Raw genomic sequence first — 18,049 nt, forward strand, 5'->3', positions numbered from 1 at the left:
TAATTACCCGATGAACACGAAAACGGCAGATTGTGCTAATTACAATCTGCCGCTGGCAAATAACTGGGCAGCATGGAGACAAGTGATGGTACAACGATCGCTCCTCCACATACTGAGGACAAGATCGCTGCATGTAATAGGAGTGGTCTCCTCAGCAAGCGATTCCTTCCTTATCGCCTGGAAAATATGCCTCTGTAATACAGCCTTTACACACACCACCAACAACATACAATCCCACACAGTGCCACTCAAAAGACTCGGCATCCACACAGCTGCCCCCCATCTCAGTGTACAATCCCACACAGCCCCCTTCACATACACCCCACAGGCAGACACCTACCGAGAACACAAGACCCCCAGTCTCAGCATAAAGTACAATATAGCCCCCCCATACAACCAGATATCCCCTCCCTCAGCATCCATTCCACACAGCTGTGTCCAATCCCTCAAATCACATCCCCAGCAGCACGTTCACCGTATAAAATCACACGGGTGCTACACAGAGCGCCATTTCCCCCTACATCTCAGTGTACAACCTCTCATAGCACACACTAAGTATATTAGTAAGGTTCCGCGCTGCAGACACTCCTGAGCTTCATGATCAATGTGAAAACGCGCGCGAGTCTCCTGTTCCCGACCCACGTGATCTAGGAGTGCCACGTGATGTTGTGACGTCAGCAGGTCCTTTCCGGGTATAGTATTTAGCCATTACCCTACGTGCCTCCTGGACGTCAGAAGGTCCTTGCCGTTCATGGGATCTTTACCCTTCTACTAGCGGTTGAGCAAGATGGCGGCACCGCCTGCGGCTACAGGTAAAATGCGCCGATATGAGGACCTTGCTCTCGGTTTAGGAATAACTGCCTACAATGAAGGCGCTCCATAGCAGCCTGCGTCTGTGCTGTGGCTCCTCCTAGTGCGGTGTACAGCCTCGTAGTGCGGGGGCGGGTCAAAGGGGACTTTGTAGTAGTGGAGCTTTTCTCTCATTCCAATGAGTGCAATGGCCTCTTGCAGCTTCCCCTCTCCAGAACAGCCGATCCATGGCAATTGGAATTTGTGATTGATTGCTACCCTGCTTAATCCACTTAGTGCCACCACACAGTAGTTATGCCCTCACAGAGTAGAATGTCTGCTTAAAGGGGTTGTCCCTAGTGTTGAGCGAACTAAGTTCGGGTTATCGAAGAATCGCGTTATGGATTCTACATTCCTTTGCGGTCCGTGGTAGCGGAATCCATAACGCCATACTTCGATAATCCGAACCTGAACTTCAGACGCTGAACTTAAAACACAAGTTTGCTCAACACTAGTTGGCCCATCTCGCACTTTTTTTGGGGGTATATCGCTAGGAAATGCCCCCAATGTCAGATAGGTGCAGATTCCACCTCTAGAATTGTGTAAGCGTGGCCACCATCTATTCACTTCTGTGGTAGCGCCCAAAATAGCTGAGCTGCAGCTTGGCAATTTTTTGAACTCCCACGACTTAAACAGGTGCTCTCCTTCGCTTTGAGGGGGCCTCATTCTAGAGCTAGGAGCTAGGTGTGGGACCCGCACCGGTCAGACATTTGTGGCATACCCTAGCGATATGTCCCCAAAGTGCGAGACGGCCTTTACTGCTAATAAAAATAAATAGCAGGTCTGACGTCACCGTGCCTGATTCGCTGCGCACAAGAGCAGATAGTCGTCAGTCCCTGGCCAGTGAGGTCACCACTCGGGGAAGAGCACTTGCAGCGTGAATGGTGGAGCTGATGGCTCCCTTCTTGCACTCAACTGTCTGTGTCTTCAGGGATTACATACAGTTTAAAGTGGGACATACATCTACCATCGTGTTCATGTCATCGGTACCACACTCCAGGACTGTCCTGCTGGGAGAACTATTCTTAATTCTTTCGGATGACACAAAAAGCGGATCTGCAGTATTATTTCTATTAGAACAAAGCACAGTGTTATAAACTGCTGCTGCGTTGTGGATTCTGTTATACAGTATAAAACCTATGGGGGAGATTTATCAGGACTGGCATGCGCTTATGATGGTGTCGCTATCCCCTGTACTGCCGGCCTTGTATAAACTAGGGACATCCTCGGGGGGGTCTATGTGCCTAAACTGAAATCTACCGCTTCATTTACACCAGAAAACTCCTGTAAAAGGAGAGAAATGTGGCAGGCCTGTTAGCCATGCCTCCTCCCTGCCCTCCAGGAAACTGGCTTAGTGGATGCAGTGCTCCAGACTAAAAAAAATACCTAGTAGCCATTGGCTCCTGAACTGAAAAATTTTGGAGCCAAGTCAAATTTTTAGTTGCCAAATCGAAACCGAATCAAAATTTTGGTATCGTGACAATGCTAAGCCGATCAGATTGGGGTAGGGTTGTTTCGATACCCAAATTTTGATTCCCTTTCGTCACCATAAAAAAGTATTGCAATACTCAATACCTTGCAAAAGAAAAAAAAACACAAAAAAAAAACGCATTTCGCATTTTATGAAACGTTCGGCCCATAATAGAACAGTCCTATCCTATTATTTTTTTTTTTTTGGGGTGACAAAAAATGGCAAATGCAATAGTTTGGACTTTTCGGACACAGCGCTATGTAATATGTTTATTTATTGTTTATATATTTTATATGTAAAATTGGGAAAGGGGGGGATTTAAACTTAATATTTTAGGGTACTTTCACACTAGCGTTTTTCTTTTCCGGCATAGAGTTCTGTCCTAGGGGCTCAATACTGGAAAAGAACTGATCAGTTTTATCCTAATGCATTCTGAATGGAGAGTAATCCGTTCAGGATGTCTTCAGTTCAGTCATTTTGACTGATCAGGCAAAAGATAAAACCGCAGCATGCTACGGTTTTATCTCCGGCGAAAAAAAACTGAAGATTTGCCTGAATGCCGGATACGGCATTTGTCCCCATAGGAATGTATTAGTGCCAGATCCGGCATTCAAAATACCGGAATGCACCCGCACTAAATCCGGACCCATTCACTTCTATGGGGCTGTGCACATGAGCGGTGATTTTCACGCATCACTTGTGCGTTGCGTGAAAATCGCAGCATGCTCTATGTTGTGCGTTTTTCACGCAACGCAGGCCCCATAGAAGTTAATGGGGCTGCGTGAAAATCGCAAGCAAGTGCGATATTTTTTTTTTTTATTATTTTTTTTTACGCATGGTTGCTAGGATGAAAGTCTATTCACTGTATTATTCCCCCCCCCCCCCCCGCAACACCCCAGTATAATAAACATTGGTGGCGCAGTGGACAGTGCCATTGAGGGTTAAAAAATAAAAAAATAATTAACTCGCTTCCTCCAATTGATCGTGTAGCAGCCGGTCTCCTCTGTTCTTTCTTCAGGACCTGTGGTGACATCACTGTGCTAATCACATGATCCATCACAGGTCCTGAAGAAAGAACAGGAGACCGGCAGCTACGCGATTAATTGGAGGAGGGGAGTTAATTTTTTATTTTATTTTTTAACCCTCATTGGCACTTCCCACTGCGCCACCAATGTTCATTATACGGGGGAGGGGGGGGTGCACTGCGCCACCAATGTTTCTTACACTGGGGGGGGGGGGGTGCCGCACTGCGCCACCAATGAAGATAACCGACCGGTTAATACAAATACAGGAGGCAGATGCCGGAATCAAATAGCCGTCACCCGACCTTTATGACAGGGAGCTGGGATCCGCGGCAGTTAACCCCTCAGGTACCGCACCTGAAGGGTTAACTGCCACTGATCGCAGCTCCGTGTCATAAAGGTCGGGTGCCGGCTATTTGATTCCAGCACCCACCTCCTGTATTTGTATTAACAGGTCGGTTATCTTCATTGGTGGCCACAGCCACTCCCTCTCCTCCACCCGTCTCTCTTCTTCATGGCGGAGGCGGCGGCAGCAGCATCACAGGGCGGAGGGAGAGACTCCTCCATTGTGCTGCTGAGGAGAACATCGGCGGCGGGGCAGAGAACTATCAGCTCCTGTGCCCCGCCGTTGTATTCAACGGCAGAGCTGCGGCGGTGGGTCTAGTCGCAAAGTCTTGTCGCCATTTGTAAATTCTAAGTCGCATTGGCGACCATTTTGGTCGCCATCTGGAGCCCTGGGGAGTGATACATTTTCCCTGTATATTTTTATTTATTTTTTTGTCACACTTTTCTGCACTCGTGTTTACTATTAAAAAAACAAACAAAAAAAAAAACACCAGCTTCAGACGTGCCAACAACAAGTTCTTTGGATCAAACAGTTCAGTGTTTTATTCACACTTCAGGCAAGTGACAAAACAAGCAGTCATAATCAACAAAAAGTCACCTTGTGGTGTTGGTGGTAATTCACACCATGCAGCAATTGTACCTCAGAGTCCTTTAGCATAGCAGCACCAACCTGTTTTCACGCCAAACAGGTAGCACGCCTTTATCCCAGCACAAGGCTCCAAGATCCCAACACAGAGACCTTGCTTCTGAGCCCAGCTGCCAAAACCCAGACCAGCACTTAAAATCCGGTCCGGTTTTTGACCCCACCTGGCTGTAAATCAGCTCAGCAGCACATGATGGGAGTAAAATACCTGTTTTCCAGACCAAACCTGTCACTGTGTCACATGGGGAAAAAATGCCATGAAGAAAATATTTGTGGTAGGACACACTCGGACACATATTTATTTTGCGCCAGAATGTTGTGTATGCTGCATCTTAAAATGGCTCCAGATTTATGATTTGGGTTGTTAAATGTGTCTAAGGGCTCATGCACACGGCCTTTGCCTGGCCATGCCTGTATTGCGGTCCGCAATATGCGGACACCGGCTGTAAGCAACCCGCATCACTGATGCGGATTCGTTCACTTGAATGTGTCCACAATCCGGAAGGTCCGGTGCAGAACGGAGGCATGGAACTTCATGGAAGCACTACGGAGTGCTTCTGTGTAGTGTTGAGCGAGCTTGTGTTTTAACCTCTTCCGGACACATGATGTACCGGTACGTCATGTGTATTTCTGATCACCGGCGGGCGGTGATCGGAACCCGGTGCCTGTTCAAATCGTTGAGCAGGCACCTTGGCTAAATGCGCGGGGGGGACCCGTGTCAGCGGTTGCCGCAAACCGCAGGTCAATTCAGACCTGCAGTTCGCGGCTTTTCAATGTTGCAGCGGCGGTGCTATCAGGTCCCCATGGGGCTGTAGGGGGGACCTGATGGCATGGAAGGCAGCGCGATGCCTTCCTGAGGCATCGGCGCTGCCTTCCTGTGACGAGCCTGTGAGATCCAGACCCCTGGATCTCACAGGCCAGAAGCTGTATGAGTAATACACACTGTATTACTCATACAGCCAATGCATCCCAATACAGAAGTATTGGAATGCATTGTTAAAGGGATTAGACCCCCCAGAAGTTGAAGTCCCAAATGGGACAAAAAAAAAGTTGAAAAAATAAAGTCCCCCCCCCCCCCAACAATTAAAAGCTTTCAAATAAAAATAAACTGTCAGTTTCCCCAAATAAAGTGAAACAAAAAATTGGTAAAAAATAGGGGTATTAGGTATCGCCGCGACCGGCTCTATAAACATATCACATGACCTAACCCCCCAGGTGAAAACCGTAAAAAAAAGGTAAAAAACTTTTTTTTTTTTTTTTTGTTATCTTGCATTACAAAAAGTGTAATAGCAAGCGATCAAAAAGTCATACACACCGCAAAAATCATACCCTACCCAAGATAATCACGCAAAAACTGGCTCTCAGACTATGGAGACACTAAAACATTAATAATAATAATATTTTAAAATATTTTATTTATTTTTTGTTTCAAAAATGAAATCATTGTGTAAAACTTGCATCAATAAAGAAAATTGTATACATATTAGGTATCGCCACGTCCGTGACAACCCGATCTATAAAAATACCAGATGATCTAACCTGTCAGATGAGTGTTGTAAATAACAAAAATCATATGTACCCTAAACTAGTACAAACAAAACGTCCACCCTATCCCGTAGTTTCTAAAATGGGGTCACTTTTTTGGAGTTTCTACTCTAGGGGTGCATCAGGGGGGCTTCAAATGGGACATGGTGTCAAAAAACCAGTCTAGCGAAATCGGCCTTCCAAAAACCGTATGGCATTCCTTTCCTTCTGCGCCCTGCCGTGTGCCCGTACAGCGGTTTACGACCACATATGGGGTGTTTCTGTAAACTACAGAATCAGGGCCATAAATATTGAGTTTTGTTTGGCTGCTAACCCTTGCTTTGTAACTGGAAAAAAAATATTTAAATGGAAAATCTGCCAAAAAAGTGAAATTTTGAAATTGTATCTCTATTTTCCATTAATACTTGTGGAACACCTAAAGGGTTAACAAAGTTTGTAAAATCAGTTTTGAAAACCTGAGGGGTGTAGTTTCTAGAATGTCATTTTTTGGGTGGTTTCTATTATGTAAGCCTCACAAAGTGACTTCAGACCTGAACTGGTCCTTTAAAAAGTTGGTTTTTGAAAATTTCTGAGAAATTTCAAGATTTACTTCGAAGTCTTGTAAGGTCGCCCGAAAATAAAATGTAATTCCCAAAATGATCCTAACATGAAGTAGACATATGGGGAATGTAAAGTAATAACTATTTTTGTAGGTATTACTACCGTATATACTCGAGTATAAGCCGACCCGAATATAAGCCGAGGCCCCTAATTTTACCCCCAAAAAATGGGAAAAATTATTGACTCTAGTATAAGACTAGGGTGGGAAATGCAGCATATGTGGGGGATCTGTGGGAAGCAGCATATGTGGTGGATCTGTGGAGGACGCTGTTATGGGATGGATGTGTGCTATGACACATAGGGCCATGAGGGGGGCCAGCATAAGACACGCATCTAGCATCTTATGCTGGTCCCCCTCATGGCCCTATGTGTCCTAAACTGCGCACATAACTGCCTTTGCGTGTAAAGTATTTTACTACTGTGTAAAACAAGCTCTCTCCTATTGATAACAGGTCCGGCCTCTCTACTCACTGTCACGATGAATGCACTGCAGCGAGCGGACCGGCCGGCGCGTGACTGACGTCACTAAGTAACGCTCCTCCCACTTCAGGAAGCAGGAGTGACGTCAGTCACGCGCTGGCCGGTCCGCTCGCTGCAGTGCATTCATCGTGACAGTGAGTAGAGAGGCCGGACCTGTTATCAATAGGAGAGAGATTGTTTCACACAGGAGTAACATACTTTACACACAAAGACAGTTATGTGCGCGGGGCCCCTTCATATATAATCGCGGCATTTTCGGTTCGGCCAAATCGAGACTCGAGTATAAGACGAGGGGGCTTTTTGAGCACAAAAATGTGCCAAAAAACTTGTCTTATACTCGAGTATATACGGTGTGTGTGTGTATGTATGTGTGTGTGTGTGTATATCTCTATCTCTCTCTATCTCTCTCTCTATCTCTCTCTCTATCTCTCTCTCTATCTCTCTCTCTATCTCTCTCTCTCTCTCTATCTCTCTCTCTCTCTCTCTATCTCTCTCTCTATCTCTCTCTCTATCTATCTCTCTCTCTATCTCTCTCTCTATCTCTCTCTATCTCTCTCTATCTCTCTCTATCTCTCAGAATGGCCTGGATAAGTCAAAGCATTTTAAAGTTATCACCACTTAAAGTGACACTGGTCAGATTTGCAAAAAATGGCCTGGTCCTTAAGGTGAAATAAGGCTGTGTCCTAAAGGAGTTCAGTTCGGCATCTAAAGAACCGCGTTATGGTCCGTGGTAGTGGAATCCATAACTCCATTCTTCGATAACTGGAACTTTAGACGCCGAACTTAAAACACAAGTTCGCTCAACACTGCTTCTGTGGTGTTTGTCCGTGCACCCGCACCTTAAAAAAAGTTGTACATGCGCAATTTTTTTTTACTTTGCAAACGAACCACAAACCCATTCAAGTTGAACAGGTATGGATCCATCTGCGGATTCCGCACGGATGTTGCCCGTGCATTGGGGATCGCAAGTTTCTGTCCCCAATTCACGGAACAGCCCAGCAATGGCCGTGTGCGTGAGCCCTAAATCTGTGATGTTTTATAAGTGGTGAAGGGAAGATGTGACATACCGGTAGTACGCCACAAAAACCCTACTTGTGACACAATGCGACATAGGGCTTTATACTATCAGAAAGTTACACCACTTGGAGCTGGTGTAGTACTCGTTTGACTGCACCATAGGGCTAGGCAAAAATCTAGTGCAGAAGTTATCTAAAAGAAAAAAAACTTATGTCTAGCATGTCGTAAATGAAAGGAAATTGTGGTGCATGCACTTCATATATTTGGTGTAGCAAACATGTGCTGCACACTCTTGCACAATCCAAGCACCATGAGACGGATATATCTGCTCCACTGTGTGCAAAACATACCAGAAAAAAAATGCCGCTAAAAAACCTAAAACGCTTGCACTTTCACATTCTGGCTTTTTAGGCTACCTGTGGCACACTGCCATTTTGGCTTTCAGTTTCTGAGATCCGTTCAGGGCTCTCACAAGCGGTCCAAAACGGATATCAGGTTTGCCCTAATGCATTCTGAATGCATCAGTTTTCCTCCGATCCGTCGCTCTGGAGGTGGACACCAAAATGCTGCATTTTGCTGGAAAAAAACGCCAGCTTCAGATGATAGCTGAAGTTCTACAGTGGGATCAGCAATCCTCGGCATGCCATCTGCTGTGAAACGATCACTCCCAGCATACCAACTTATGCCTTAGGCCTCTTGCACACGACCGTATGTGCTCAGATGTACAGTCCGCGAGCGCGCCATATGTCTTGGAACAGCATTGATTGTGCGCAAGGGAGTACACAGCGTCATAGATTACAATGATGCTATGCGTGTCGGGCCGCCCGCGAGGCTATTGTCTTGCACTAAGATCATGAGTGCAGGACAATGATCCTATGTACTTCCGTGCACACGATCAATGCCGCTCCGGGACATATGGCCCGCTCACGGACCATATATCTCAGAGAGCATACAGTCATGGGCAAGAGGCCTTATTCACACGTCAGTGTTTTGGTCAGTTATTTCCATCACTGATTGTGAGCCAAAACCAGGAATGGAGCCTCCACAGACATAAGGTATAAGGGAGAGATCTGCACCTGTTCTGTGTTTAGAGCCGCACCTGGTTTTGGGTCAAAATCACTGATGGAAATCACTGACAACACACTGGGGCACCTTTACTAAGACCAGCTTTTTACGTCGGTCTTAGTTTGCCCCTTGCACTGATGTTAGATTTGTCCTAACTTTTGATGAGACGTGGCAGTCCTTGCAGCTGGCATAAACACTAGTTTTTCGCTAACATTTACGCCTGTAAATGCTGCTGTTACATTTTCCGGGACTGGATTCCAGTCACGTTCTCTAAGCACAGCATGTTGAAGCAATAAATAAAATCACAAGTATGGTAATAACTGAGCTCAAACAATCTGCTCAAACAGGTCTCGCTCCTCTCTGCAAACACAACATAAATGAGCAACCATAAACCAAGTAGGAACGTCTTTGCAATGGTAATAATAAGGAGCAGTGCAGTTAGGCCTCTTTCACACAGGCGTTACGGATTGGGGCTGGATAGGATGCGGGTGCGTGGCAGGGAAATCGTGCTAGTGAGCACACAATTTCAGTCAGTTTTGATTGCATTGCGTAGTTTTTCCTCGCGAGTGCAATGCGTTCTTCACGCGCGTGAGAAACTGAATGAAGTTTGGGTTTGGGTTTGGGTTATGTAGATTTTATTATTTTGCCTTATACCATGGCTATAAGGGAAAATAATAGCATTCTTCATACAGAGTGCTTAGTAGAAAGTCAATTGAGGGTTAAAAAAATAAAAATAAATCGCCTCCTCCATAGCTGCCGGTCTCTGCTCTTTCTTCAGGACCTGTGGTGAAGTCACTGAGCTCATCACATTTTGTAAAAAAAAAAAAAAAAAAAGTATCCATCTCCCGTCCGCCCATAGACTATAAACGTCCGGGAGGTGGTTCTCTATTTCTGAATGGACGTTCAAGAACGTCCATTCAGAAACTGCAGCTGCACGCTGATTGGGTTGCCCGCTGTCAGTGACAGCAGGGCAACCTTTAGAGAAGGCAGGGACAGTGCCCAGGTGTGCCTGCCTTCTGGATTGCTGCATACACAGTGCTCACCGAGCGGTCATGTGATCGCCGGGACCGGAGAGTGCAGGAGCTGTGTGAGGTCTTTCAGAGACCTCGATCAGCCCTGCACTGAGGCTGTACAGCCTCTCTTGGGGTGGGGGGGGGGGGGGGGTTTCTCCTGTAACTGGGGCTACTATGTCAGCCCCAGTTACAGGAGAAATCAACAGTGGGAAAAAAAAAAGAAGTCAATGTCCCCCAGAGGTCTTGTATGACCTTATGGGGGACGAAAAGTGTAAAAAAATAAAATAAAATAAATTAATTCCCCAAGTAAGGAATAAGAAAATGTTAACAATAGAAAAAATAAAATAGACATATTTGGTTTTGCCGCGTCTGTGACGGTCGGCTCTATAAATATATCACATGATCGACCCAGTCAGATAAATACCATAAAAAATAACTGTCAAAAAAAGCCATTTTTGTCACCTTACATCACAAAGTGCAGAACCAAGTGATCAAAAAGGCACCAATAAAACCGTCACCTCATCCCGCAAAAAATCAGCCCCTACATAAGAAAATCTCTAAAAAAAATAAAAAAAACTATAGCTCTCAGAACATGGACACATTAAAACATAACTTTTTTTTATTTTTATTTTTTTGTTTAAAAATGCTATTGTGTAAAACTTAAATAAATAAGAAAAAGTATACATATTGTGTATCGCCACATCTGTAACGACCTGTTCTATGAAAAAATGTCACTTGACCGAACCCCTCAGGTGAACGCTATAAAAAATTAATAAATAAAAACTGTGCTAAAACAACAAAAAAAAAATCCCCTCCCCCACGACAGCACCATAGAGAGAGAGGGATCCACCCCCAGGGACAGGAAACCTACAGAAATAAAAGGGTGGAGCCTCTCCTCCTATTCAGTGGTTTCCTGTCCCTGGAGTGGGAGACCTACAGTTTCTCTTTCAGGTCTTACCGGCGGTCTTTGTTTTGCTTCCTAGGAGTTTCCTAGAGGGCCGTCGGTTGCTGCTGGGGTCCATCGCGCCGCTGGGCGGGCTGACAGGACCCTAGGGTACGGAGGTGCTCCGGGGCCCTCCGTATCTTGCGGCAGCCATGTGGGTAACTCTCAGGGAGAGCTCTGCCCCATGAGGAACGCCAGACATGCGATCGAGTGGTATCCTGGACAGGCGAGGCTCTGCCACCTGGATTCGGTTGGAGCAGCCGAGCGCCTCCGACACGTGGAGGTCACTTCCGTACGCGCGGAGGGTATGACGCACTTCCGGTCTGCCCTCCAGCTCCATAAAACGAGTGGAACGCAAGCGCGGCTTCCGGTTTAGACACCGGATGTGACGCGCTTCTAAAGCGGCAGGAGATGCCGAACTTTTTGTATTTAAAGGAGGCAGGCCAGACCAACAGTGAGCTATACAGCGGTCTGCGCCTATCGATATCGCATGTAGGAGCCTCCTGGCGGTTGTTACATGGGTAACAGGTACCATGGGCCAAATGGATTACTTATACCCCCTCTTCTTTTTTCTCTACTAAGCGTATAGACTCCATACCTCCTACCATCCGGTTTTTCATGGAGGAAGAAGGAAGACAGGAATTTGCTGAGGGTGAAGTGAATCCCATCCCGGTAGTTCTTTGATCTTCAGGGGGTAAGTGGCTCAGTTTATGGTTGTTTTTTTTTTAAAGTTATGCCTTGTGCTCTCTCCTTTCCAGCCCCCAAAGAAAATGCTGGCAAAGAGAAAAAACAAGGAGTGTGCGCTGTGCAGAACTTCTCTATCCTCCTCTTATGAGAAGAAATTATGCCAAAAATGCATAGACAAGACCATTTCGGACGAGTCCCCATCCTTATTGGAAAACATTAGATCGCTCATTAAGACTGGAGGTTAAAAATACCCTTAAGTCAGGCAAGAAGGAAAAAGCGGTTAAGGATAAGAATGCAAGATCTGGCCTGCCTCGGGACTTCTCCCCAGACGACAGTGACACATCACAAGGGTCGTCTTTGTCTGGTTTATCATCTGAAGATGAGTCTATATCCAACACCTTTTTTCCTTCAGAAGATACAGACAAATTGCTGAAGGTTATAAGATCCACCATGAACATTGAGGATGTTAAGGAGGATAAATCTGTAGCAGACTCATTGTTCGAGGGGTTACAGGAAAGGAAGGGTCGCTACTTTCCCGCTTTGATTCAGAGAGAATGGAGGAAGCCAGGCAGGAAAGTATTTGCCTCTAAAGCTTTTAAACGAAAATATCCGTTTGAAGAAGCGGCCTCTTCCTCTTGGGGGAAAGCTCCAAAAATTGATGTGGCCATCTCTAAGGTGTCTAGGAAATCTTCTCTCCCTTTTGAAGATACGGGCATGCTTAAAGAGCCTTTAGATAAAAAAGCGGAAGGCTTCCTTAGGGGTGCCTGGGAGGCCTCTACCTTGTCCTTTTGTCCCGCTGTAGCAGCTACAGTTACGGCTAGGACTTTATCTCTCTGGTTACAGCAGCTAGAGGTGCAGTTAAAAGAAAGAGCCCCTAGGGATCAGATATTAGCCTCGTTGCCAACGTTACAAAAAGCAGCTGACTTTTCTAACAGATGCGTCGGTTGATTCCATTAAGCTTAACGCACAGTCAGCCTCCCTCACCAATTCTGCGCGTAGGGCTCTTTGGTTAAAAAGTTGGAATGGGGGTGATCTAGCCTCCAAACAGAGGTTATGTAATATCCCCTGTCAGGGAGAATTTTTGTTTGGGCCAGAGTTAGACGATCTGTTAGAAAAGGCAGCCGATAGAAAGAAAAGGTTTCCAGTCCCTAATCCTGCTGCTCTCTTTGGTTCCCGGAACAGGCAGTCCTTTCGTCCCTATAGAAATTATGCAGGCAGAAGGCAGAACAGGGATAAGGACCAGAGATTCCGATCCAGAAATTTTGGGGGAAAGGGATTCCTGTTCGGAAATCCTTCCTCTACTAATAGGAAACAACCCCAACAATGACGCCAGGTTAGAGGTGGGAGGAAGGCTAAAATTCTTTCAGGAAGCCTGGGGAAGGATTGCAGGGCCTTGGGTTCTAGATATTATTCGTTCAGGTCTAAAACCAGAATTCCATTCTTTGCCTCCGCAAAGATTCACCATTACAAAAAGCTTTTGTGTAAAAGGTCGGTTTCCCATAATAAAAGAAGTTTCAGACCTTATCAAGAAAAATGTTTTGATTCCCGTTCCTCCGGAAGAACAATTCAAAGGGTTCTTCTCCCACCTGTTTCTGGTTCCAAAACCAGATGGTACTCACAGGACGATCATCAATCTCAGGGATTTGAACAAATTTCTGGTGTTCAAAAAGTTCAAGATGGAAACAATGAGGAATACGATACAGCTTCTTTTTCCTCATTGTTTCATGGCGGTGTTGGATTTAAAAGACGCCTACTTCCACATACCAATGCACCAGCAGTTTCAAAAATTCCTGAGAGTGGCGATTCAGATGGATGGTCAGATTCGGCAATTTCAGTTCCAGGCATTGCCCTTTGGCCTGACTATGGCCCCAAGAATATTTACGAAAGTGGTAGCGGAGATGATGTCGTTCATAAGAATCAAAGACATCTTGATAGTTCCATATCTGGACGACTTTCTGATTATAGCGGATTCCAGGCTGGATTGCGAAAGGAATGTTCAGACTGTCATTCAGACCTTTCAAGAACTGGGTTGGATAGTGAATTACAAAAAGTCCAAATTAAAACCAGTCAGGATTCAGCGGTTCCTTGGCCTGATTTTAAACTCAGAGACTCAGAAAGTGTATCTCCCAGAAGAAAAAATTATAAAAATCCGGAATAAAGTCAGATCCCTCTCTTCCACATCCCTGACTCTTCGAAAGGCCATGTCAGTCCTAGGATCCCTTACCTCCTGCATTCCGGCGGTAGAGTGGGCCCAACTTCATTCCCGTCAGTTACAGTCGGAGATCCTGACAGCTTTCAAAAAACACAAGGGGATGTTGAATGTCAGGATAAAAATTTCAGGCACAACCAGAAGGAGTCTATCTTGGTGGCTGGACAGGGACAATCTAGTTCAGGGGGTTCCATGGTCCTACCCAGATCCTATGGTCCTGACCACGGATGCGAGCCCTTGGGGGGTGGGGTGCCCACATTCGACAATACAATTTTCAGGGTCTTTGGTCCCCAGTCCAAAAATCATACTCTTCCAACCGGAAAGAGTTGGTAGCTGTAAGACTAGCCGTAAAAGCAGCTCTGCCCTTACTAGGCACAGGCCATGTGAGAATTCTTTCGGACAATCAGACGACTGTGGCATATGTGAACCATCAAGGGGGGACAAGGTCAGCGTCCCTACGGTGGGAAGCAGAAAAATTATTAGCACTACTAGAGAAACAAGTCAGACACGTATCGGCCCTCCACATAAAAGGGAAGGAGAATATTCAAGCAGATTTTCTCAGCAGACATCCATTAAAGCAGGGGGAATGGTCCCTGAACTCCTCAGTATTTTCCAGGATCAGTGCGTCATGGGGCATGCCAGTCATAGATCTCTTCAGTACAAGCCAGAACAAGAAGGTGGAAGTCTTTTGTTCCCTAAATCCAACAGAATCCCCATATGGGGTGGATGCTTTTCTACTGAAGTGGGTTTTTCCCCTAGCATATGCCTCCCCCCCACCCCCTTTCAGTTGATTCCAGCAGTCCTGAGAAAGATCAAAGAGGACAGGGCAAGGGTCATCCTTATTGCCCCCTTTTGGCCCAAGAGGGCATGGTTCACCCTGCTCCGGACAATGTCAGTCTCAGAACCATGGATTCTGCCGGTCCTACCAGATCTGTTGTCCCAAGGTCCAGTTTTTCATCAGGCGGTCAATGGTCTCCATCTGACTGCATGGAATTTGAACGGAGCCTATTGATTAAAAAAGGTTTCTCCCAGGAGCTTATTACGACCTTGCTTAAAAGTAGAAAACCTGTTACCATTTCCATCTATGCCAGAACTTGGAAGAAATTTATTGAATTCAGTAAACTGAGCCCAGGGCATTTACCCTTGTCTGTCCCTATTTCTCAGGTTCTTGAATTTTTACAGAAAGGCCTTTCCCTAGGTCTTGCTAAGAGTACCCTTAAGGTACAGGTCTCTGCCCTGTCGGTTCTATTCGAGCAGAACTTTGCCTCCAATCCATGGATCACTAGATTCTTCAAAGCGGTAGATAGGATGACGCCAGTTTCATCCCCTAGAATTCCCCCGTGGGATCTTAATGTTGTACTTAACTCCTTAACCAAAGTACCCTTTGAGCCTATAGATTCTGTAAGTGTAAAGCTTCTTACTTTCAAGCTTGTTTTGCTAGTGGCCCTCACTACGGCTAGAAGGATAAGCGAGTTACAGGCCATTTCCATTAACCCCCCTTTCACTACAATTCTGGAGAATAGAGTTATCATATTGCCTGATCCAGCCTTTTTACCCAAGGTGTCGTCTAAATTTCATAGGTCTCAGGAGATTATTCTTCCCTCATTCTGTGACCATTTCCAGAAACTCTGGAGAATTGACATTTCATACTCTAGATGTGCGGAGATGCCTAATTCAGTATCTCAAAATTACAAAGACATGGAGAAAGTCTTCTGCTTTATTCATCCTCTTTTCAGGACCAAATAAAGGGAAGAAGGCTACCAAAAGTACCCTGTCTAGGTGGCTTAGACTGGGCATTATACAATCTTACCTGGAGGAGGGCCTGTCTCCTCCAGTCTCAGTGAAGGCTCACTCTACTCGCTCTGTTTCCACTTCTTGGGCAGAAAGATCAGGGGCCTCTATCGAGCAAATTTGTAGGGCAGCCACGTGGTCTTCTCCCTCTACTTTTTTCCATCACTACCATTTGGATCTGCACTCTTCTTCTGATCTTTCTTTCAGTAGAAAGGTTTTGCAAGCGGTGGTCCCTCCCTAGGAAGGGTTCTTCCTCTGTAATTCTCTCTATGGTGCTGTCGTGGGGGAGGGGAAAAATGATGATTACACTTACCGGTAATCAGATTTTCCAGACCCCACGACAGCACCCTTCCTAATTCCCTCCCTTGGTGGTGGTTTAAAAAAAAAAAAAAAAAAAAGAATAATTTAATTTTCAAGATTTGTATTGTTTATGTGAATATATGCTGTTCAGCTCAGACTGATTAATGGTGTAGGAGTCCCTCTCTTGCTCTGTAATCCACTGAATAGGAGGAGAGGCTCCACCCTTTTATTTCTGTAGGTTTCTTGTCCCTGGGGGTGGATCCCCCTCTCTCTCTATGGTGCTGTCGTGGGGTCTGGAAAATCCGATTACCGGTAAGTGTAATCATCATTTTTGGTCACCATGCCCCATAAAGTGTTATAATGAATGATCAAAAAATCATATGTACCCAAAAATAGTACCAATAAAACTGGCACCTTATCCCCTAGTTTCCAAAATGGGGTCTCTTCTTGGGAGTTTCTACTGTTAAGGGTGCATCAGGGGGGCTTCAAATGGGACATGGCATCGAAGGCTACTTTCACATTTGCGTTCGGGGCTCCGCTTGTGAGTTCCGTTTAAAGCCTCTCACAAGCGGCCCCGAACGCATCCGTCCAGCCCTAATGCATTCTGAGTGGATGCGGATCTGCTCAGAATGCATCAGTCTGGCAGCATTTGGGCTCCGCTCAGCAGGCAGACACCTGAACGCTGCTTGCAGCGTTCGGGTGTCCGCCTGGCCGTGCGGAGGCAAACGGATCCGTCCAGACTTGCAATGGAAGTCAATGGGGGCGTTTATGACCACATGTGGGGTGTTTCTGTAAACCGCAGAATCTGGGTAATAAATATTGAGTTTTGTTTGGCTGTTAACCATCGATGTGTTAAAGAAGAAATTTGATTAAAATGGAAAATCTGCCATAAAAAGTGAAATTTTAAAATTTGATCTCCATTTTTCATTTTTTTTTAATTCTTGTGGAATGCCTAAAGGGTTAACAAAATTTGTTTGTAAAATCGGTTTTAAGTAACTTGAGGGGTGTAGTTTCTAAAAAGTATCCACTATGTAGGCCCCACGGTCACTTCAGACCTGAACTGGTCCTTAGAAAGTGGGTTTTGGCAATTTTCTTAAATTTGAAGAATTGCTTCTAAACGTCCTAAAAAAAAAAGACCTTTCCAAAATGATGCCAACATAAAGTAGACATATGGGGAATGTTAAGTAATAAATATTTTATGAGGTATCACTTTCTGTTTTAAAAGCAGAGAAATTGAAAATTAGGCCTGGTCAGGAAGGGGGCAAATGGCCCAGATGGGAAGTGATGCGTGAAAATCACCGCTCATGTGCACAGCCCCATAGAAATGAATGTGTCCGGGTTCAGTGCGGGTGCAATGCGTTCACCTCACGCATTGCACCCGCGCGGAAATCTCGCCCGTGTGAAAGGGGCCTTAGTGTCAAAGCACTCGCTTTACTCCAAGGGGAGTGATCTTCTCACCAACCATGCAGGCACTGTCCCTTTTATTAGCCTCCTTGTAGCATGCTCTTTGATGTTCTTTCCTGTAGACTTTTATAGATGACCAGAATGTTGCTGTAGATGGCCACACCGCAGCCCCATCACACTTTCAGGTACCTTTTTTAGTAGCTGGAGCTGCGGGTTTTGCATCAGGTATATGGAGACACAACGAAACAGAACCTTATACAGAGATATGTAAGGTAAAACCTGCTGTATTTATTCAAAATACAAGATGTTATAAAATAGTAAAAACCATCTCAAAATGGAGCTTGTAACGACCATACTAGCCTCAACTTCAAAGGCCTTGAAAGGCATAACTGTTTGGGTCGTTACAAGCTCAATTTTGACAGCCCCTTTAAATGGTTTCTCCGGTAATAACATTTTGCCAAGTGCCAGCAGTCTGCCCCAATAAGCTAAGGATTCACACTTGCCTGCTCCGTGCCACGCCGATCCTTCACACTGCCTCCGGTGTCTCCATGTTTGGGTCCCTGGAGTGTTTACATCCGACACAGCATGGGTACAGTCACATGCTCAGCTGCAGCCAATGATTGGCTTTAGCTGTGATGTAGTGGAGCATGTGACCTTGGCCATGG

At 45.6% G+C, this 18,049-nt stretch overlaps 1 protein-coding gene across 1 annotated transcript in view; it reads left to right on the forward strand.

The window, feature by feature from the left end:
- The first annotated feature begins 666 nt into the window (after positions 1-666).
- LOC122931853 (SOSS complex subunit C) overlaps positions 667-18,049 on the forward strand; it is a 48,332-nt gene continuing 30,949 nt past the window's right edge. Inside the window, exon 1 of the mRNA XM_044285910.1 lies at positions 667-812. Coding sequence (XP_044141845.1) covers positions 788-812 — 25 coding nt within the window. The 5' untranslated portion in view covers positions 667-787. The remainder of the gene's footprint in view (positions 813-18,049) is intronic.

This window comes from Bufo gargarizans, chromosome 1 (genome assembly GCF_014858855.1).
Source record: "Bufo gargarizans isolate SCDJY-AF-19 chromosome 1, ASM1485885v1, whole genome shotgun sequence".
NCBI classification, from domain to species: domain Eukaryota; kingdom Metazoa; phylum Chordata; class Amphibia; order Anura; family Bufonidae; genus Bufo; species Bufo gargarizans.